We start from the raw sequence: 22,492 nt of genomic DNA, 5'->3' as shown, positions 1-22,492 counted from the left end.
ACTCAGGTATTTTACTATTAAATATAATCCCTCTGGCTCTACAGGGGTGGAGGCTCTGGAACTCCCTTCTCTCTCTCTCTGTATTCTTATATTTTATAGATATAACTAGTGGTGGCATGGCAAGCAACGTGCAATGTGTTGATGTAACTAAATTGCTTTGCCCGTCTAATGACTAAGGTCTTGAATGTCTAAGGTCTTGAAAGTTCTGCATAGTGTTAGGAGTTGAAAAAGCATGTAACACAAACCAGGTCTCAAAGTCTGGTACAATTACTGATTCAGCTGCTGCTAATACAAATAGTAAGAAGAAGAAAGGTGGCTTTTCTTTTCCAGACTGGAGCAGGTCTGGTACATACGGCCGGTCCAGAGCGAATCAAGTGGCTCGCAGCCCCTCAGTGAAATCGGTCAAGTCTCACAAGTCCAACTCCACTAGCAGTACCTCCAATGGGTCTGACTCCGGGAGGAAGCTCATCTCGACCGTGGGATCCCAACTGGGTAAGAAACACAGCCAGACCTGGCTGGGGGAGGCTACTGCATGTCCAGTCAGCAAGCAGCACAATAGTCAGCTTCGAAACACCCTGGCCCTGCTAGGGTTTCTAATCAGGGTGGGGTGGAGTTAGAGCATGGATTTTGTAATGTGCTAAAAGATGAACAATTAAATAAATAAATAAATCAAATTCCAATTGCAATTAGTTTATATCTTGGTTTTATATCATACAACTGTTTCGTATCCTGTATTTTGATGGACTGAACCTACCAAAGGGGAATAAGAAAACTGCAGGGGCATATTCCAAGGGCATATTCCACGGGCCACGCCCCTTACTCGGGGCAGAGAGACGGGCCACGCTCTTTACCTGGGGCAGAGAGATGGGCCACGCTCTTTACCTGGGGCAGAGAGACGGGCCACGCTCTTTACCTGGGGCAGAGAGAAGGGCCGCGCTCTTTACCTGGGGAAGACAGACGGGCCACGCTCTTTACCTGGGGCAGACAGATGGGCCACGCTCTTTACCTGGGGCAGAGAGACATCCATATTAAATGCTCTCTTTGAGACACTGCTTTTATGGTTAATGTTAGGGTTAGGGTTAAGAACTAATTTAAGTCTTAAGCTCAGTATTTAAATTCTTAACCCCCACCCCCCCCACACACACACACAGATCTCTCTGTTTGATCTTTGTTTCCCTTTAGATCTGGTCTATGAAAACTCTTCGACAGCCTCTTCCACAAGGAGCAGCCCCTCATTCCCCATCGTGTTCAGAGTTCAGACGAATGCTTTGGAAGTGCACTGCCAGCAGCCCTGCTGGAAGAAGTGACCCCTCTCCCCCCTGCTCCCTGTCAGGAACACTGGACCCAGGACCACAGCACCAGCCTTGAACTTCACCTCTTTCCTTCAGTCTTAACATTTCCACCACTGTACCACAAGAGGGTGCTGTCTGGACTCTGAGCTGGTCGTATAGCAATGAGGAGAACCATAGTTAGAACATATATAATTACTGAATATATCGGTAGATATACACCATCCAGTCTCTTGGGGGTACATTCGCCCAGTTTACGTGAATGGCTCATGTTCAGGTTGCCTAATCTTCCTGAATCCAGCCTTGCAGAACCTGCCCTTTGTGGGTGCCAGTTTGTTTTTAATTGCCACTAATTATTATTATTCCATTATTGTTTAGTTAAATTTTATTTTATCATGTGCTCTTAATTTCTGGTGCTGTTTTTAATGCCTTGTTTTTTATGTGACAATACATCCTTTTAATTGCATTCGCAAATATGGGGGAAAAGAAAACGATTGTTAATTGTGTACATATACAAATGCAATGCATGCATGCTAACACCTTGTTCAGCAAAGCGCTTAAATATGTAATGGTCTAATGCAACTCTTTTATTGAAATCATAAAATATTGTACACATAATCCACAAATAAACCCAGGCAGAGTAATGGACACATCCTTGTTGTATTTGTATACATTGTAGTTTGTTGTAATAGAAACATTATTATATATTGTATTGCTAAATTAGATGCACGCACAGTATGATATTCACAGAGTAAAGTGTAGTAAATGCTTGTTTTGTGAAGACTGCTGTATCAGATAACATACACTTATACTGTGATTACACACAGTATTTGCACACATGTTGGCACTGTGAGTACATTGAAAAAAAAAAACATAAACCACTTAATAAAAATAGGTATTGCAGTACTAAAAGTATATATTTTTTTACTGATGTTTTGACTAGTAGTCAGCATCAACATATTCTAAAATCTTAAGAATGAATATAAAACTAAAATAAACGGGTTGGTATTGCAGAAGCAGTCTGGGCTTCCAGGATACACCTATCGGAGGGGGCTGCCCTGCAGCTGGATCTTTTCAGCTACTTCAAAGAGATTTTTAGAAATATCAAACAGGGCTGAAATGTTGCATCCCGGGGGATCAAAATTGCACAATGCAGTAAGCATGTTAAAGGAAGTTTGTGATTGTATATACTGGAGAAACTTGCTTTCTTTAGTCAATAATGGAGTTTGAGGAGATCAGATCACACACACGCTGCCGACTCTGATACCTGAAGTACCCTGAGGAAATCCAGCAGAAGATTGCAGAGATACCTGACCTTTCTAGTTCCCCTCACCCCCGGCGCTGCTTATTCATTCCGCGTATCAGACTTCAGATCAAGTTTAGATCTGGCTTGAATGCAACAAAGCGTCTGAGAGGTCCACAAAGAAACACGCTTGGAGCATCTCGGTCAAGAAGAAAACAAACGATGTGACAACAATGACTGCGCTTCCTAAAAGCTTTCACACCAGCTCAGCCGCGTGATGTGTGGTCCCTGCTTGCCATAACAGAGCAGACCTTTCGGTTGTTGTTGACAGCTGAATATAACAGCAGGACATACGGCTTTAAAGAATATCAGATACAAGAAAAAAAAATAACAAAGCAAAAATATTCAATATTGAGGTCTCCAGGTAAAAGTCTTTTAGAAGGACGGCCTGTGCTCAGAATGCACTACGTGCTTGATACAGAAAGACTGACAAGAAATAAGCATTTTATGCGTAACTATAAAACATATCAGTAAATGTATTCAAATTGCGCAGGCACGCCGAAAGAGCGGGGAAATTCCCCTGGAGCCCACAGCCCCAAAAGTGGACCTGGAAAAACAAATTCTGGTCACGGTAACGAACATTACCCGATGTGCTTCTGTGGTAGTCTAATGTATGAGGCCGTTCAGACGCTGTCAAAATACTATTCATTGAAGTGAAATTCAATATTTGAAACATACAGTACAGTGAGAACAGCTCTCTCTATGAAAGCCTTTTACAGTAGTTTTTATCTGGAAGTGTAGATTTTTTGAATAAGTTGCTCTGTCAGTTTAAATGACAGCTCTGTACTGTTGTGAAGCTTGGACCCTGGAAAGGAGGGTGAGCGGTGTGTATTATTTTGACTTATTTGGGTTGAATTGAACCAATTAATTTAATCTCTGAAGGGGACATTTTTATTTAAAAAGCTTTCCCAGCTACAGCAATATCGCTTAAACAGTTGGGAAGGAAGTACATTAAAGTGACTGTTAACTGACTTTCACAGACCCGTTTTTTACTGGAATGTTTATTGTGTTTACATTTTTGTGAAAAGCATCCTGCGCATTTATTTAATATACAATATGTGTTGCTGAGCTCATCTGGGCAAAGATACTGACAAAAACATACCGATCAATTTAACGGTTAAAACAAAGTTTGAATACACTTATAAAAGCCCGACTTGTTTACAACACTGTTTGTCTTGGACTGTGGATGGTTGTTCGTGTATAAAACATTCATGAATAGGGTTAAATCCATCTTATTATTGTGTTTTCACTTACCGCGCAGTGGTACTGTTGTATCAGTTGTATTATTTTCTCATTCCTGACAGCCCTTTGATCCAGAGGGGTCGTGTCAGGGGCTGCTTTAATGAACACAGCAGGGATTTCACACAGGTAACATCCTTTCCAGTCAGAACACAACCAAACAAACCAGCAAACAGAAGAACAAAACAACAATAATTTTAAATCGTGGAGGTAAAAGCAGCAATTAACCCCCACGAGTTAAATGCGCTGCTGTGCTTCTGAGCGAGAAGAACACCTTTATTGAATATGGTTCTGCACATTGACATCTGGTGTATACCTATTATAACACGAAACATCACAGAGCGAATAGTTTATACAAACGATATAGAATAGAAGGCTATACAATTCAGTTGTGTTTTGTGAATTCAAGGATGCAATATAATTTCAGTACAGAAACGCCCCATGCTTGATGTGAAATGTAACGTGCGCTGAAACTAAACCAGTCACCAATCAACAGATTATCCACCCACTTTGTACTTTACTTACTTTAGACCACGAGACAAGAAGTCTGATTAACTACACTCTGGGCTGGCTTTGCAGTACTGAAGTAAGCATTAATCCATACAGAACATTTTTTTTTAAAGTATGTGTAGCAGTTCTAATGTTAATTAAGATTCACGAAGATTGTGACTATCTTTCGACATGGGCTCTTCCAACGAGACTTCGACAATGTTCAGCACCGTCGAGCCCGGTGATTCAAGCAGCGCTCAGAATTTCAGCACCTTGGACAGCGCGCCAGCTGAAGCAGCGCCCCTTGCACCGGCCGTTCTCTGCACGGTCCTGTCTATCTACTGCACCATCATCGCCGTGGGTCTCCTAGGAAATGTCATTCTGATTAAAGTGTTTGTCACGATCAAGTCCATGCAGACAGTCCCTAACATCTTTATTGCCAGCCTGGCTGTGGGAGACCTGCTGCTTTTGCTGACCTGCGTGCCGGTGGACGCCAGTCGCTACTTTGCGGATAGGTGGCTCTTCGGCAGAGCTGGCTGCAAGATCATCTCTTTCATCCAGCTGGCCTCGGTCGGCGTGTCCGTGTTTACCTTGACCGCCCTCAGCGCTGACAGGTAATGGGTTTGTTGCTGTGAGTGGTCCCAGTGACGGGTTCGCTCTCTTTGTTTAGCTTCTGTTGTTATCATCAGAGTCCTCGGAGCTCATAACAACACAAGTACCGCTATGGTTTGTTTTTTCAAACAGTAACTTATTTGTTTTTTGATCTGAATTTAAAACAATTTATCACTTTTAAACCTGGGATTGTGATCAGAATGGTTGATTGGTAAATGAAAGATTTTTTTTTCTTTAATTAGCTTTTCTTCTCCCCGTCAGTGATGGATGGATTCAACCCATACAAATACAGCAGTGGAGCCGTAATTACTGTTCTGTTTTCTAGGAAATGTCTCTTTTCAACAGGGGCGTGTAATAAAGCGTAGTGAAAGCATGATCATGAGTAAGGATTACAAATCACAGAGAGGTCCTCTTTCTACGTAGTAGAACCATGGGAAAAGCATGGTGAAATTGCAAAATTACTTTTGCAAGCGTAGTGCCTCTATAAATTCTGAATGCATTCTGCCACAGAAAGGGCAAATGAAGCTGAAGGATGCTTCATTTTTTATTAAAGCGCCTTTAGTTTTTGCTTGGGTTGACCTCTTGTATCATTCAGTCAATGTTAAAGAAGAAAAGAACATGCAGTTATATTAGCTGAAAAGATCCAGTTTCATACAATTTCATCATAATGTCATGCGTCCCCCTTTTGTTTTGTAAAAGAAAAATGGCTATCTGTCACTGGGGGTGGAGGGCTCTGTTTTCTTAGTAATAATATATCGAGCAGCAAAAGAAACTTAGCACTATTATAACCCATTTATATTCGAAAAAAGGTATATAAATGATGGTCATTGACAAAATGTTTTTGACCTTGACACGTTTGAGTGACTATGACTGAAGCATATGCACTTACTCACCTAATTAGTGAGACAGTTGATTGGACACTGGATATGGAGCGATTTCAGCTGTTGAATTGCAAGTTTGAATAAAAGCAATAAAGAAAATCACAAAAAAAATATGCCACTTCTGAGAGAGCAGTGCTCATGCAATTGGTATGTTGCAGGCTGGACTAGGGCAGCATACTGTGGCTCACAGTCTTGGGCGCTCACAGCCAGTAATTTCAAACCTGGCGAGACAGTATAACCAGACACACTCTGTCAATGACAGGCCATGAACTGGGAGACCAAGAGTCACAACACCTGCACAAGATCGACAGATCATTTTGCAGCATCTTTATGAAGTCAATTGTTAATCTACACAATAAAAAGTCACTGCACCTGCTCTAAAACAGAGTTTGTCATTTGTAGATCACATCTAGTGAATTTTATCCAAATAGACGTGATAAGTTTCTTTTGATGCTCAGTGTCGTATGTAAAATATGAACAAAAAAGAACCCATCCAAGACTATGAGATGTGTTTTCTTTGCTAGTCTGCAGTGAGCAGGGTGGCTGTGTCTCATTTCAGGTACAGAGCGATCGTCAGGCCCATGGACATGCAGGGCTCGGACGCCATGCTGTGGACGTGCTGCAAGGCGGGGTGTATCTGGATGGTGTCCATGCTGTTCGCAGTCCCGGAGGCTGTCTTCTCAGACCTGTATTCATTCACTGTCCTGGGAATCAACAGCACCTTCGAGACGTGTGCACCCTACCCGGTCTCAGAGAGAGCCCTGCAGGAGACGCACTCGCTGCTCTGCTTCCTCGCCTTCTACCTCGTCCCACTTGCCATCATCTCCATCTACTACGTCCTGATCGCCAGGACTCTGGTCAGGAGTGCCAGCAACATGCCTGGGGAGGAACACCCGCACATCCGGAAACAGGTGCTTACAGGAAACACACTTTACACTGGCCCCCGGTCTCTGTGAGCATGATGTGCAATCACTGGCCTCCCTCAACATACAAGAGGGTTCACTCAGGTCTCAGTGTGTTCCTAACATTATTAACGCAGGCTGATTGGGGTCAGCGAGCCTTAATTCACAGCCTGGCCTAGTCATAACTTATTAAATATTGATGTTTCTATTTCAAGTGTTTTGCCAAGAGTCTATATTTTTATATTGAGTGTTGATTACTATGTGTCTGGTATTTGATTAGGAAATAGATTTCTGATTGGATCTGCTATAAATAGATATCTGTGCAGACAGGGAGAGTTTCCCAAATACATCTCTAAACAGAGCAGATTGCGACTGAATGATTCACATTCTCACAAGAGTTAGAAAACATCCATAAAGATTTAATTGAGGGATTTGTTTTGAAGCTGAAGGTACTTTACCTTGCTTGTTATAGAACATGTTAAAGAAAGAAAGAAAGAAAGCCTTGATGAAGTGATAGTATAAGCGCATGTTTCTGTTGGTCCTGTTGCAGATGGAGTCTCGTAAGCGTCTTGCGAAGACGGTGTTGGTGCTTGTCTTCCTGTTCGCTCTGTGCTGGCTGCCCAATCACGCGCTGTACCTGTACCGCTCCTTCACCTACAGCTCCTCTGTCGACTCCTCCATCAGCCACCTGCTGGCCTCCTTCCTGTCTCGGGCCCTGGCCTTCAGCAGCTCCGTAGTGAACCCCTTCGCCCTCTACTGGCTCAGCAAGACCTTCTGCCAGCACTTCAACACCCAGCTCTGCTTTGCGTGCCGCCACCGGTGCCGGGATGCCCGCCAAAACAGCCTGGCACACAGCCAGACCGGCATCACCATGGCTACTGTGAGACTCTCTGAGGGCTGATGAACAAGTAATAGGAGCAGGGGGAGTTTGGGGGTGGGGGGGGAATAGCTTTCTCTTCCACTTTTGTGGCTGGTTGATATAAAGCGCATCCTGTTTCTATAGCAAGACAGACAGCTCCCCTAGTGGCGACATGCAAAATAGCTCTTCATTGTTATTTGGTCTCTTCCATTATCATTGTTCGGCTTCAGATGCTGCTTGGAAGCCATCCATACAGACTATTGGTCATGGCTATTGTCGACCCCAGGGGGGAGGAAGCACTGGACAGAGTCTGGATGATTATGGAATCTCTGTGTGTTCTGTCTGTCTCTCTATTCGGTTTGTCTGCAGGGATCTATCCATCCATCTAGCCTAGGCAAGGCTGTGCATCTATCTGCTTGTTAATAGGAATTTACCAACAAGGCTATATATATATATATATATATATATATATATATATATATATATATATATATATATATATATATATATATATATATTTCAAATTCTGTCTAATGAAATAAAGTTTGATACCTGTGACACTTCCATAGGCTGCTGTGGGAGAAGCAGAGAACAATCTGGAGCCATTCCTCAGATATCAAACTGTATTACAAACAGTTAAAGACTAGGTCATTCACAAAAAAAAAATGATAACGTATATTAAAAAAAAAATAGGGAACACGATGGTAACAAATGAGGGACCAACTAATGCTGAGTCATCCTGCTCTATGGATGAAGCTGTGGATTTGAGTGCTTACAGGGATTGAGTTCAAAGGCAGTAATTAGCGAGTGCTTGCTGTGCTGATGACTTTACCCACTGTGCCGTATTGATCAGCTGCAGGTTCAACACTTCCATCATTAAAAATTAACTGCAGACAAATCTTCCTGGTTTAATTGCTGTCTGCCTGCCTCTCTTTCTGTTCTGTATATGTTCTGTATAGAGAGATATGTGTGCCTGTAATACTGAAATACTTTCTATCTTCAAATGCACAGACTGATGCACTGAAGAAGCTGATATCAACTAATATCAAAGGTTGCTAAACAGACTCAGATGTATACACACACATTGCCTTGCATGTGACATGATTCCCATTCGCATCTGCAGCACTAGTGTTGGGGTCCCCTCTCCGTTTCCCTTTCTGTGAGGCTTGTAACTGTTTGTCACGGTAGCTCGTACACGGACTCACTGGGATATTCAGCATGTTATCTATTTGAACACTTGTAAGTGACGGGGCTGGGGTACTGATGTTGCTGTTTAATACTGTGTCCTGTGTGTTGTGTGTGATTCCCCAGTGCTATTTAATACTGTGTCTTGTGTGTTGTGTGTGATTCCCTAGTACTGTTTTTGCTTGGATTTTTCTTGCTATGCTTCCCCACCTTCCCCTGAGCCAACACATGGCATTGGATTTGCCTTGTGAATAAAGAGAGCAGTATTTGTATAGAATGAACTCCTTGTGCAGGCTTGTTTCTATGGAGTGCTGGCCCATTACTTGTGCATGCACAGGGGGCTTCAGTTCAACAAACACACCCAAGAGAAAAAACTGGGGCAAATAATGACAGTATTGTGAATACTGTAGTACTATATAATAATCTTCAATGGCACTGCTGTGGCAACACACTAATTCTGTACTGGGGCTTCTGAGCATCACTTTGAATTATCCTGCCACTAGAAGGTGTTGTAAGGGCTTTGCAGTTATAGAAGTGAGCAGTGAAAGTGGTGACCTGAAGAGCAATGCTGGTATTATTTTCAGAGAGGTCTGCTTTACCCTGTCTATCACTAACTCCTGGTGTTTGCTGGCTCTGGCTTGATTGGAGATCAGAGCAGGGGGGTGGAGTTGAGTCTCCCCTGTGCATTGCAGGGAGCAGCATCACCCTGAGCAGTGCTGCGTGACAGGTCCAGAGAGTCACAGCCCCCCCGCCTCTCCCTTCACTCCCTGAGTCACTGTCTGCTTCTTCTAGGGGAAAAAAAGGTCATTAAGTTGGGCTGTCAATCTTACTGTGTAGAGCAGTCTTTATACTTCCTATCCCAGTGACATCATGAAGGATTTCAGTACAAGTAATGGACAAGCCTCCACACACACACACACACACACACACACACACACACACACACACACACACACACACACACACACACAATTAAACCCACTGGGCCGATTGACTGAAAATGGATTATCTCTTGTGACTATGCAAAGCACAGTGATTACTGCTCCTAAGGGATAAAGTGCATTCAGTCCCGGATTAGATTGCTTCTGCTGCAGTGGCACAATGTATAACTGTCTGGTGCAGAGCGAGATAGAGAGATGAAGGAGCAAAACCACGGCAGTGCGAATGCCAAGGCTGCTCCTCCCTGCTGCAATGGAGGCAGCATTGGGGTATTACACGACTGATAACAGCCTCAGGGGGCTCACCAACGCATCTATTCCACTTCAATTTCGAATTCAGTAAAGCGCTTCATTCCTGCAACTATCTTTAACACTGAGAAAAGTTAGCTTTTCTACAATATGGGCCAGAATTACTCAGCATGCACTTGAATTAATCTGAAAGATGCCCTCCTTCAATTATAGAGCAACCAAAGCCAAGGAGAGGACTGTTTCTCTCATTCTCAAACCTGATTTATACTATGCTGTGCTTTACAAATTTGGGGGTAATCTGTGATTTTTTAGTACAAAATGCTATTCTTTTCCCATTGTAAGTTGCTGATATTTTTGAAGTTTTTTTTTTGTTTGGATTAGAAAGACTAACACAGGTACTGTAATAAAAGTAATCAAACTTGAGAGCGATTAGAGAGCGTTTGTTTCTTTATTCTGTATAACACTGCCGATATTGTACATATCTATACAATATAATATATTGCTGAAGGGTAGAAATTTCATCCCAGTTTAATTAAGTTTGCAGAGACATTAGTTTAGGCTAAGACTTGCCTTTTTGACGAGGCTTTTGGTTAGTTTTGTAAGGCGTCCCTGGATGCATGAACGACCCTATATGAACTTAATACTGTGTGACAAAGTACGCGCTTCATTTTTCTTTCAACTTTTTCTTTTTTGTTCTTATTAATTGAAGCCAGCAACAGCTGCAGTGAGATCCCAATGAGATAACTAGAGTTTGACACATACATATTTCATGAGGGGATAGAATATCTATGGCTACACTCCACTGCATCGTAAACAGAGAAAAGCCGTACAATAAAATATACCTGTCTCTGTCAGCGCTCTTTCCAGATGTATTAGACTGGATTGAACAAAGTCAATACTGCTTGCGCCCGGCTGAGTTTAATGAAGCAATACGCTGTTCTGTACGCCTCTCCTCAGGCTGAACAGCCCTGATAAATGCACTTCTCCGGCAATTGCAATTTATGAGTGCTTGCCTTCCTTCTCTGCTTTAACCCATTCAAAGCACACCACGTTCATATACCTCCAAATAACCGCGGACTCCCATCTAGCCTTACAAAACAAGTCTGGATTGCAACAGTTTGTGTCCATGCAGCTTGCGTTCTCAACCCGAGTTTATGGGGCTTGGGTTGGTTTATTGGCAATCGCATTTGGCTGTTTAGTTAACTCATTAACCTAATTACTGTATACAGAACGAACTAATAGCTTGTGTAACCCGCAGTGTTGTGCTTCTGTTTAGAGAGAAAGACTAACATTATCAGAGCAAACGAAGGGTTAAGACAGGCAACCTCGGCACTTCCAATCCATTCCATCGCAAGACTTTGTTCCAACCAGATCCTTCGCTATTGAATTAAACTCAGATGCTACCCTTGGTTTAGAGATAAAGGCTGGTAGCGATGCCGTACTTCTTAATTGGATCCACTCCCGTAACTCTCAAGCCAATAATCAGACGAGCAGCTTCTTGAACGGACTGGTGGTTTTCATCGGCAGGCTCGTTTTATATGGAGCATGTATCTCTTTCATTTTACCTCAAAACAATTTCCTTGCTTACAGCTGGGAGTGCCTTTATTATGGGCTCGCAGAGAACGGCCCGATCCACATGTAGCACACACTTCTGTTAGTTCAATTCGCAGGTGGGGAACTTTCTCTAAGGTGTACAATACAGTCACTTTCAGTGCGGGTGAGGGTGCCAATTTACAAAAAGGACTGTGCTGCCACCTTGTGGGGCATGTGACCTACTACAGACCCTTGAAGATATGCAAATCACACGAGTTGTTTAATTTCTATGACGTGCATTTACGGTTTCCCAAAAGTGCCTCCCTATGTAAAACTGGCTTGGACAAACGAGAAAATGAAATTAAAAAAACAGCTTCTAGCAATTGCCACTCCTACCCATTTCCAGTCATGTATGACACAATCCTTGTAATTTACCTAGCCAGCCAATCTCTGTAACCACGTGGTGTCTACAGACTGCAGCACCGGAAGTTCCTCCCTACGATCTCGGAAGTATTTCCGTGTGCTCCTCTGTGGATGTAGGTCTGTGTTTTTCTTTCAAACTCGGAGGTAATTAAGACACTAATACTAGTAAACTCTTTAATTGTGCAAGCTGGGAACGTTATCAGTAACCCAGCGTCGAGGTTCTGGTCTTTCATCCCGCTTGGGATAGTAGAAAATCACAATGTTGTGTGCATGTGTACAGTGTTATTTTGTGCAATTTATTGTCAGGTTTTGACATTTTTTCCCCCTCATAATCGAGTTGTGTTTGTTGAAAATGTTTTGTATCGTGTGTTGGTTAGTATTACGTGTTTATAGAGGTAGTTCATGGAGTAGCTATCATATATTCATTAAGTAAGTTTTACAGTTTACAGTACGCGTGTCTTCGCTGAGCATTTCGGATGATCGCATATTCAATGTTAAATGATTGTCAGTAATGATTGTGCAAGGTGCAAGGTAGTTATTATTCGTGCATTTAAAGCTGCTGTACCCCTCAACAATTTAAAACGCGTTCCCCAAAGACTGCGAATATAACTAGCGAGTAAACAAGGCGTACAGGCGAGGTGTTATCGTCCTCTTCGTTAGAAGAACAAGGTGGAGATCATACTGAAAAACATTCAAAAGATGATTCCACACCCCCAACTCTTTTTGGAGAGTGTTGCACAGGGTCATGTAGACAAGCAGATCCTAAAGGGAATGGCCTTCTGTGTTGCATCTGTAAATAAACACGCCTTTTTTCCCCACAATGTGTGTTGTTTGCTGCACGAATAGATGAGCGGCAAATCTGATGGAAACAACGAATTCCACGAGCAGCTGCGATTGCAGCAGCTGTACGGGGGGAGCCGAGAGGAGGGGGGCGGAGAGGACCCCAACACCTACGTGGATCCCGAAGACGGGACGGTGTATGACTGGGACCCCGAAAAGAGGGCTTGGTTCCCGAAGGTGTGTGTATGAATAGATCTCTTGGGCAGGTCTGTAAATATCCAGCGGGTGTATCCAATACATTTTCATCACCATAGAGAATGCGGGAAAAAATGGCCCCTAGTGTTAGTAACTTTACTGCGTCTCGTTTTATTGGTCCAGTTTAAGGGATCATACTGAACTGTCCAGTATAGGGCATCACAGTCATCCCTTGCAATTTTTCCCTTGACTCAGAGGTGGAAATCAGACTCCTATTGCATAGCAGTTTCACCCATTTCAGGTTTTAATATGTGCTTGAGTAGAACCAGTGTATAGATACCAAGCTCAGCTATGTCTCATTGAACTCCTAGCAAAACCAGGAATGGATCACACTGCTGTGCAGTGGGAGGCTTATTTCCATCCCTGTTGACTATAACATAAGGGAACATTTTGGTGTAAATGTTCACTTTGTACTTCAGGCTTTTGCAGTCTTGCTTCAAATTTCACCCTGCAGTTAACAGAAGACTTTCTGGCAACTTACCACGCCAACTATGGCTTCAATACGGAGGAATCTGAGAGCACGTCTACCTTGGCTGATAAGCCGGCCCCTGCTACCCAGGGTGGTGATGCCAAGAAACCACCAGCAGGTGGCGCTGAGGCTTCACAGGCTAAAGAGGGCAAACAGAAAGGAGAGAAGCGTAAATGCGACCCGGGTGAGGAGAGCTGCTTTCCTTTTTATCTGTAGTGACAGTCCGTTGCTGGACAGCAATAAGTATATATGCAGCAAAGAGTATGAAGCTGCAGTAATCCTGTGTGAGGATACTCTTGCAATCTTTAGTAATAACAAGAATGCTGCTTTTTAATTGTTATTTTTACGGTGTATGATTATTAAAAGCAGCGGCTCCTTGTTTTTATTTTGCAGGTTGGTTTGATGTGGACGAAGGGAAAAACACAAATGTCTATGTGTCAGGTAAGGGGGATCGCTGGCCTCGCTGCCAGTAATATCAATCGTCACACAAGTCAGATCTGTGAACGCAGGCAATGCAGACTGTACCCACAGAGCCTAGACAGCTAGATACATTGGAATCTGAATGAACCGGGCACCACAGAGCCACGAGACTAGACAGATAGATACATTGGAACGTGAAAGAACTGGGCACCACAGGGAGCCACGAGACTAGACAGCTAGACACATTGGAACCTGAATGAACTGGACATCACAGGGAGCCACGAGATTAGACAGCTAGATACATTGGAATCTGAATGAACCGGGCACCACAGGGAGTCACGAGACTAGACAGCTAGATACATTGGAACCTGAATGAACCGGGCACCACAGGGAGTCATGGGACTAGACAGCAGAGAAACTCATTCAGTGACATTGAGATAAAGTCTGCCTGGCAAAATCTGATGACCATGTAATTCAGGTCACTTTAATAACAGCTATTACTGTCTATCTGTATTACAGTAAGTGACTGTTACACAATACAGTAGACTTGCTAAGATTAGTGATTTATTTTTTTCTGTAGAAACAGTCTTTTGAATGCATCTGAATGGAAGGTTTGGCATCCTCTGTCTTTGTGTTTTGGTCTGCTATTCTCTCTAAGTGATTCTGTTTGCCTGCCTGCTTGTCTTTCTATCTCTGTTCTTCTCTACACCTCTCTGTGTCTGTCTCTGTCGAGCTCTTCTTCTGCACTTCTCTCTGTTCTTCTGCACACCTCTCTCTCTGTTTCTCCATCAGGCTTGCCGCTGGATATCACCCCTGATGAATTTGTGGAAGTTATGTCCAAGTGTGGGATTATCATGCGAGACCCCATCACAGAGGAGTATAAAGTGAAGCTCTACAGGGATAACCAAGGGAACCAGAAAGGAGATGGGCTGTGTTGTTATCTCAAGGTCAGTAACCGACTTGCTCTTGTGTGTGCTGGCACAGTCAGTGACCCCGTTATTGAAAAACTGAAGTTCCAGATCCCATCCGAGATCAAACCCTTTTTAAAATCAATCCCCAATCCCAATTCCCATTCCCTCTTAATCAATTCCAGCACATCATTGAGGAATTGGCACTGAAAAGTAAAAAATGGCATTGCTTATTCAGGGATGGGAAATAAGACTCCCATTCCGTAGCAGTGTCACCCATTCCAGGTTTTAATATGAGCTTGATTATCCACAGTGCATCAGTAGCAAGCTGGGGGTGTCTTGTTAAACGCATAGCAAAACCAGGAATGGATCAAAGTGCTATGCTATGGGAGTCTTATTTCCAGCCCCGCTGTTACTGCTGCAAACCCTGTGATTGCTGGCTCTGTGCCCTGGTTGTTCTGTAGAAGGAGTCGGTGGAGCTGGCGGAGAAGCTGATCGATGAGTCTGAGATCCGGGGGTACAGGCTGCACGTGGAGGCGGCGCAGTTCGAGCTCAAGGGCCAGTACGACGCCAGCAAGAAGAAGAAGAAGAACAAAGACTACCGCAAGAAGCTCCTGAGGCAACAGAAGTATGCTTTTAAAACTGCGGCTATTGAGTTTGAGCAGGTGGGGTGGGTGGACATGCCCTTCAGGCTCTGGGTTGGGGTGTCTCAGCCCAGTTCTTGGTGGTCCACATCACAACCAGTATTGAAATACATTACAAAGCAGTTTTACTGTGAGAGACTGTAAACAAGCACAAGGGCAAATGGGTCTTGTTTTATCCTCGAGCAGAAGCAAGAGTGGGTGCCGCATAAGAGCCGGACAGTTTCATCTCCTCTTCTGTCTCAGTAACAGGGTTTGTGTTGCGTGTGTCAGTACATTTAACATCTCTCCCCACTCCCAGGCAACTGGACTGGAAGCCAGAGAAGAAGGCTGGCGAGGCTCGGCTGAGGCATGAGCGGGTTCTGATCATCAGGAACATGTTCCACCCCAAGGACTTTGAGGTAGGCTCGGTATTGCCACTGTTCGACAGGACTACTGGGCTCAGCTGTGGGCTCAGTTAAATACGTCATGATCTTTAGCGATGGGATCCCACGTGGCATGCAGGGAGCACTGACACACATCACTGTGTCACAGCCCAGTACTGTTGTGAAATGCTTTGAGACCCCGGGGTCTGTTTTAAGGATCCAAACAGAGGCAATATCTGCATTCTGTGTATTGAATGCCTTAATGTTCCTGTGTGTAAAAAGATGGCGATTGGCCTGTGGGATTGGAGGATGCCCACTGAGCCTCGGGTCCCCGAGCTGTGTGGGGAATCGCCGTGGTGAAGGAATAATAATAATAATAATTGGGCATTCCAAAGTGGGGAAAAATGAAAAAAAATGGGTAGATTCTAAAATTCTAAAAACAAAAAAAAAAAAAGAGAAATAATTATGTCTTAAAAATATTTGCTAATAATTATTAAGGCGCAAGCAACATGTTAACAGCAGGCAGAGTTCCCAGCAGGTTAAGATTCCACTGAACCAGTTCCATTCCTGAAAGGACAAAGTGTTACAGGCAGAAGAGCTGGTAAGAGTCTTTATTAAATAAGTAATGTGATTTATTTCAGGCTGTGGGTACCCATTTATTGGAAATGTATTTCAAGTTGATTGTCCAGTTTTCTCACTGGGATCTGAGTTTTCATTTGGGTCCCAGAGCTGGCACGCATTCGACATTAAGCGTGTAGAATGAGTCAGGTCCTCCAGTCTTTACTTAAACGTCTCGACTTTACAAAACTAGTTTCAAACACCTGAGTTATGTAGACGTCTTAAACCTTCTCATGTTGTTTATTTATCAAGTTTGTACATTGCTAAAAAATAATGAAAACACGCAGTACCTAAAATAGAATCCTTAGCTGTGTTAAATAAAGGCCTGCATTGTACAAAGTTGTGCTTGCATGGTTGTGTAGCACATGGTGTGAGTGAGTGAAGCCTGCTGCTTCTGTCACCCACATTGCATATAAGATCTGCTCTCTCAAGGTGCTTGCTCTGTTTCACTTTCTTTGAAAACAGGGCTCTGTTCATCCCCACTCCCTCTTCTACTTCACAGTGCTGTCATTTATTAAATGTCTGCCTGAAACCACGTTCGTACTGCACGTATGAGTCACTTAAATCAACACCCTTTTCTTTTTTAATTGTTAAAAATCACTCAACTCAATTCCAGCCGAACTGGCTGGCCTTGTGTGTGGTATGACTGGATTTTGAGGCGTGTCAGAGTTTATACAGACACCACGTTTCGTTCTTTAGTTCAGGGGAACTTTACCCAGCAGACGAGATCAGTTGTAGCATTCTGATTGGAGTTGCAGTTTCAGGGTCTGCCGCTGTGTGTTTTAATGAAGTATCGTTTTTGGTGGAGGTTTGGTGTCATGATGGGAAGCTTTCGGCTGCTGTAGTGTTACTGGTGTTTCAAGCTCTTAGTGATTGTTGATCATTGAGACCAGTTTTGAGGAGTTTATACTGAACAGTTAAATTAAGGTGTATTTAGTTTCAAACTGGAAGGGAAGTCATGTCACTTTCAAGGACACTGGTACATGCAGTGCGTTATTCTACTACCATAGTCGGGCTGAAATTTGAGCTGTATTCCTATATTAAATTGAAATTGCTAGGAATAGTTTGTATTGGAAAAAATAACAGCAGAATGAATCTTACCGGCTCGATTAACCATAATAAAAAACATTTGTGTTAGCCTCAGTGTCTGTAATACAGTAGTGTATCATTCTAATCGAATGGTGTACAATAGAAATTATTTTGATATAATTCCAATCATTTTTATTGTATACTTGTTCAACTGTAATGTTGTCATTACAGATTGTTGAAATACACTGCTTCTGTGATGGGTTTGCATGTTTTAGAAATGAATGGGAATTCATCACCCCCCTGTTTGTTTTCAAGCCCATCTGCTGCTCTTACAATATCACATGTTATGTTTTTAGCAGCTGGCCCCTGCATGAACTGATGCAGATACCGTGTGTTATTCATTCTCTGTTCCCATCATATTTGTCTGTTTCAAGCAAGTTCTCTCAGAACAAACACTTGATGAAGCCCGCTTGTATTTTGAGGTCCGCTAAAGAGCTGTGTGCAATTAGATTATCTGAGAGCCGTGCTCAGCAACATCAATGATTATGCTACTTGAACACAAAGGCTTTCAGAAAGCTTTTTAGATCTGCACTAGAGATGCCTGCCAGTCCAAACAAGCTACATCGAGGTCTAAGACCCCAGTGTTGCACAATTTATACACTCCATGTTTGAGCTCTCCTAGCCACGCAACCTAAATATTGCGCAATCAGCGCAACTTGAGCCCGCGTGCTTGCTCTTCGCTTCGTTGACAATTTTCAATACGTGATGATGATACATTATGTACGGTAGGAAATGTCAATAGAGTATTAACACGTCGGCTTGGGACAGGCCCCAGCTGGTCTTCAGTGGACACAGACTCAGTTTGTGAGTGATCTCCTGCAATCCTGTTCTACAGGGAACGTGTTCGTGTCTTCTTCCAGTTTTCTGATGCAGTAGCACGTTTTTTTCTATTCGCACAGTAAAAACCCAGTTATTTTTATTATATATCGTATTTATTATGTGTTCTATATGTTATGGAGGAAGTATAATGTGGGCAATACATACTAATAAAGTAAAATCCTAGACTTTGTGGGAATTGTTGGAGGGTGTTTACTACAGTCATTTATTAGAATGTATTTCTTCTTTCTTGCTGAAATGCCAGCAGCTCATTTGTAAAACTCAATAGACTGTGTTGCTGTTTTCACACTTTGCACTGCTCTCTTAAACCCTTTTCTCCCACAGATTCCAGACCAGTGGAAATGCTCCTGTTGGGTTTAGTTGAACTCGGGGTCTGCTTGTCTCTCACTGTCAGTTTTTGTTTTAGGCTTGTGCTCCCAGCGGGGCAGGCTTGGCTCATTGAGGGGTGAGGTAGATGGCTGATCAGAGTCTGAATGCTGCTTTGTTTCACAGGAGGATCCGCTGGTGCTCAATGAGATCAGAGAGGACCTGAGGACAGAATGCGAGAAGTTTGGCCAAGTCAAGAAAGTCCTCATTTTTGATGTGAGTATGGAGGCTGATTGGGTCTGATTTTCCATTGTGGGCAATATTATATCACAGGGATGGTAATAAGAATCCTATTGCATAGCAGCTTCCCTTATTCCAGGTCTTAAAATTGATTAGCCACGGTGCACAGGTAACAAGCTCAGGTGTGTTAAATTCTCAGTGAAACCAGGAGTAAATCAAACTGCGGTGCAACGAGAGTCTTATTTCCATCCCTGTCCTGTATTTTATTTTCTACATTGTACCTGCATCCCCAGAGCCAGACTGCCACATTCATATGTATATCTGTATGACCCATTTCCCAGCCCAATAACAGTGGTTTTAGTTTTATGTACCCCCTTAACCCCCCCCCCCCTGGTTCTGGTCCCAGAGGCACCCGGACGGAGTGGCTTCAGTAGCTTTCAAAGAGCCGGAGGAGGCGGATGTCTGCCAGCTGGCTCTGAATGGTCGCTGGTTTGGGGGGCGAAAGCTGTCTGCAGAATTGTGGGATGGGAAGACGGATTACCAGGTAAAGTAGGATTCGTATTCCTCTCCTGCTAATGTTTTAATGCACTTTAAAAGAGCTTTTCTTAACAGGCAGATGATCAAACAAGGTAGCTTCCCTGTCTTCTACATCACTCTCCTTTGTGTGCTGTAAGCTTGCATTCGCACAGAGCAAACATTTCGGATTTCCGTTACACTTCCAGTGATGATCTATAAACCTGTTTAAAATATTATGAAATGTGCAGGTCTGAATTGCATAATACTCGAATACATTTCAAAATGTTTTTTCAGTTGGTGCTTTTTATGTTTTAACTGTAAGCTGAGTGTGCCCAGACATGTACAGCTTTGTTCCTGTTGAGACAAGCCTACATGCAGAGAAAGAGAGAGAGGAAATGCATGACTGATTGTAGTTTGACATGAACTCTTGGTTTTATGTCCTCTCTGCGTAGATTGAGGAGACATCAAGGGAGCGGGACGAGAGGCTGAAAGGATGGTCCTCATTCCTCGGGGACAACTCAGCTGTGTCTGCTGGGAAAGAGGCCCCCCAAGGGGAGGGGCCCCCCAAGGAAGGTGGTCCCCAGCCCCTAACGCAGAACACGGAAGTATCCCCAGCAAGGAGCCCTGAGCCTGGGGGGCCTGTTAGGGAAGAGGGGGAGACCCAGGGGAACGGGAGCAGCGTTTCAGAGGATCCTGGAGTCGAGTCGACAGACAGCAGCCTGGCAGAGAGCGAGGATGACAGGGAGGGTGTAAATGAAGAGGACGAATAACCCGCTGGAACAGCAGGGTGGTCTGTGCTGAGTGGGATAACGGAACCGTCAGCGATTCCTGTTCCGAGATCCCATTTGTACAAGGAAGGGACTGAAAAGAAAGTGCTGTACCAGTAGCCCCTGATGCAAAAGGAAAAAAAATGCCCTAGTTTTGCAGTCCCTGATCTTTCCTCTTCTCATTGCTTTTCATTTTAATCAGATTTTCTGCATTTTTTTTTTAACCACTGCATAATAAACAGATGTTGAGTGTCGGCTGTGATGTGCTTTTCTGTGTACAGCAGGGGTGAAAACACGATGGCTCGCTGAGGCCAGCGGGATCTCAGGATCTCGAGAAAACGGAAACGATTATCTCTCCCCCACCCCATCCCGAGATAGAGAACTCTTTTCCAGACTCCCATTTTTCTCGCGATCCTGAGATCAATTATCTCATGACCATGACATCATTTTTTTCCCCAATGGCCTCAACGAGCTGCCATATGAAAGAGACCATCGCCTTATTTAATAGAACGTGGCAGTGGCACTGAGATCTGCTGCTGTGTCCGTGCAATAGACGTGTTGTGTGCCAGGGTCTGTGAGCGTTGGGGTCTTGCTGCTTGGTTTGTAACTCTCAGAGCTGGAGATTGGTGAGCTGCAGTGGAACTGAGCTGGTTATGAAGAGTCAAACACATATGACTAGCCAGCACATAACCATACAGTCTGTGCAACAGGTTTGCATTTCGAAAGTGTCAAATTCATTATCATAAGCAGGACGTTTATTCTAGAATAGTTTGTTTTTTTCTTTTTGCATTTGCAAAATAATTGACTAATAAAATAACCCATTATACCTGCTGCACCACGCCTAAAACAGGAGGCTTTCAAAGCTGATGTATGAAGTATGCAACCGTTTGTTTCTTTTTTTGTATTTTTTTCAAGATTGTAAGGTAAAGTAAGTGTGTCTTTGAAGGTGCATTTTTGAGCCGCTGGCCTTTCGAACTCTAATGCTACACTGTGTCCTCTATCAAATCCAAACATTTGAAATGTCTTTTGTCAATACAGTCCAATGACAGCAATATAAACACACGTTTGAACCTAGCGCTGAATTGCGTCCATCACCTGCCCCTTTAAATACCGTGACTGGAAGATACCAAACTTTATGATCAGTGTTTTTTTTTTTCTTTTTTTGTAAAAAAAACAAAAAATAAATAAAAATTCCATTCTATCAATGTTTTTGTCATTTCGATATATTTGGGTCCATCAGTTCAAGTTGCTTGTGATGCTGTATCATTATTAAAGCAGGAGTCTTAATTGTCGTGTAACACACACACGGACAGAGGTGTACACGTTCTGATGTATTTGACATTCACAGATCGCTGGCTTTCCCGTAGACTTGATTGACGATAAGCTGCGGCTTGGCGCCTGCTTTCCATTGTTCTTTTGTATTTCTGTTTGTGTTGCAATGTGTACAGTAGCAGCTGTTTTAATAAAATCAAATCAAAACAAAGTGCCCGACCTGGTGTTTAAAAAACAAAAACAAAAAAAAACAAAAAAAACAACCAAAAACAAAAAACAATTCTTTACAAAAAAAAAAAAAATAAAAACTTTTCAACAAAAACAAAAAAAAAAAAACAAAACAAAAAAAAACAACAAAAAAAAAACAACAAAAAAAAAACAAAAAAAACAAAAAAAAAAAAAAAAAAAAAAAAAATAAAAAAAAAACACAACAAAAAAAAAAAAAAAAAAAAAAAAAAAAAAAAAAAAAACAAAAATTAAAAAAAAAAACAACAACAAAAAAAACAAAAAAAAAAAAAACAAACAAAAAAAAAAAAAAACAAAAAAAAAACCCAAAACAAACCAAAAAAAAAAAAAATACCCACAAAAAAAAAACAAACAAAAAAAAAAAAAAAACAAAACAAACAAAAAAAAAACCACAAAAAAACAAAAAAAAAAAAAAACACAAAAAAAAAACACTAAAAAAAAAAATCAAAAAAAAACAAAAACAAAAAAAAAACAACAAAAAAAAAACAAAAAAAAACAAAATAAAACAAACAAACAAAAAAAAACCCAAACAAAAAAAAAACCAAAAAAAACAAACCAAAAACAAAACAAAATAATTTCCATTGGTTTCCATTCCATACAGGCAATGTGCTTGATTTCTCTTCAGTAGAGAGCCACCCATCTTCCTTGTAAAGAGGTCCCAGCTATAGCATAGAGGCTGCTTTGCCGTACATGCATACATTATCGTAACAGCATTGTATACGTGTTTTTGTGAAAGCACCTTAAAAGTATAATCAGCCCGTTTCGGGTTGTGTTTTGGTCTTTTGACAAATTTGAGCATGCTGGCATCCTTCTTTATGATCTTGCCAGCTGCTTAAAAGAAAAGGAAGTTGTCCTATTTTC

At 42.5% G+C, this 22,492-nt stretch overlaps 2 protein-coding genes across 2 annotated transcripts; both read left to right on the top strand.

Moving 5' to 3' along the window:
- The first annotated feature begins 4,512 nt into the window (after positions 1-4,512).
- Positions 4,513-7,616, top strand: LOC121317880 (phe13-bombesin receptor-like). The gene is made up of 3 exons (XM_041253976.1): positions 4,513-4,934; positions 6,373-6,724; positions 7,266-7,616. Exons 1-3 carry the CDS (start codon positions 4,513-4,515, stop codon positions 7,614-7,616), a joined length of 1,125 nt encoding a protein of 374 aa, XP_041109910.1.
- Positions 7,617-11,947: 4,331 nt separating this feature from the next.
- htatsf1 (HIV-1 Tat specific factor 1) lies at positions 11,948-21,318 on the top strand. The gene is made up of 10 exons (XM_041256007.1): positions 11,948-12,046; positions 12,749-12,919; positions 13,392-13,590; positions 13,800-13,847; positions 14,619-14,773; positions 15,199-15,362; positions 15,677-15,776; positions 18,777-18,866; positions 19,237-19,374; positions 19,799-21,318. The coding sequence occupies exons 2-10, from the start codon at positions 12,749-12,751 to the stop codon at positions 20,114-20,116; spliced, it is 1,383 nt and encodes a 460-aa protein (XP_041111941.1). The 5' UTR covers positions 11,948-12,046; the 3' UTR covers positions 20,117-21,318.
- Positions 21,319-22,492: the final 1,174 nt, after the last annotated feature.

Source organism: Polyodon spathula, chromosome 7 (genome assembly GCF_017654505.1).
Source record: "Polyodon spathula isolate WHYD16114869_AA chromosome 7, ASM1765450v1, whole genome shotgun sequence".
NCBI classification, from domain to species: Eukaryota; Metazoa; Chordata; class Actinopteri; order Acipenseriformes; family Polyodontidae; genus Polyodon; species Polyodon spathula.
This window is presented reverse-complemented; position numbering and strand designations above follow the sequence as displayed.

Excerpts from the sequence above, each read along its gene's own strand:
- LOC121317880 (XM_041253976.1), top strand. The coding sequence starts at position 4,513 with ATGGGCTCTTCCAACGAGACTTCGACAATGTTCAGCACCGTCGAGCCC. Across the intron at positions 4,935-6,372 it reads ACCGCCCTCAGCGCTGACAG|GTACAGAGCGATCGTCAGGC; the intron begins GTAATGGGTTTG and ends GTCTCATTTCAG. Across the intron at positions 6,725-7,265 it reads ACCCGCACATCCGGAAACAG|ATGGAGTCTCGTAAGCGTCT; the intron begins GTGCTTACAGGA and ends GTCCTGTTGCAG.
- htatsf1 (XM_041256007.1), top strand. The coding sequence starts at position 12,749 with ATGAGCGGCAAATCTGATGGAAACAACGAATTCCACGAGCAGCTGCGA. Across the intron at positions 14,774-15,198 it reads GGCTGTGTTGTTATCTCAAG|AAGGAGTCGGTGGAGCTGGC; the intron begins GTCAGTAACCGA and ends GTTGTTCTGTAG. Across the intron at positions 15,777-18,776 it reads TCCACCCCAAGGACTTTGAG|GAGGATCCGCTGGTGCTCAA; the intron begins GTAGGCTCGGTA and ends TTTGTTTCACAG.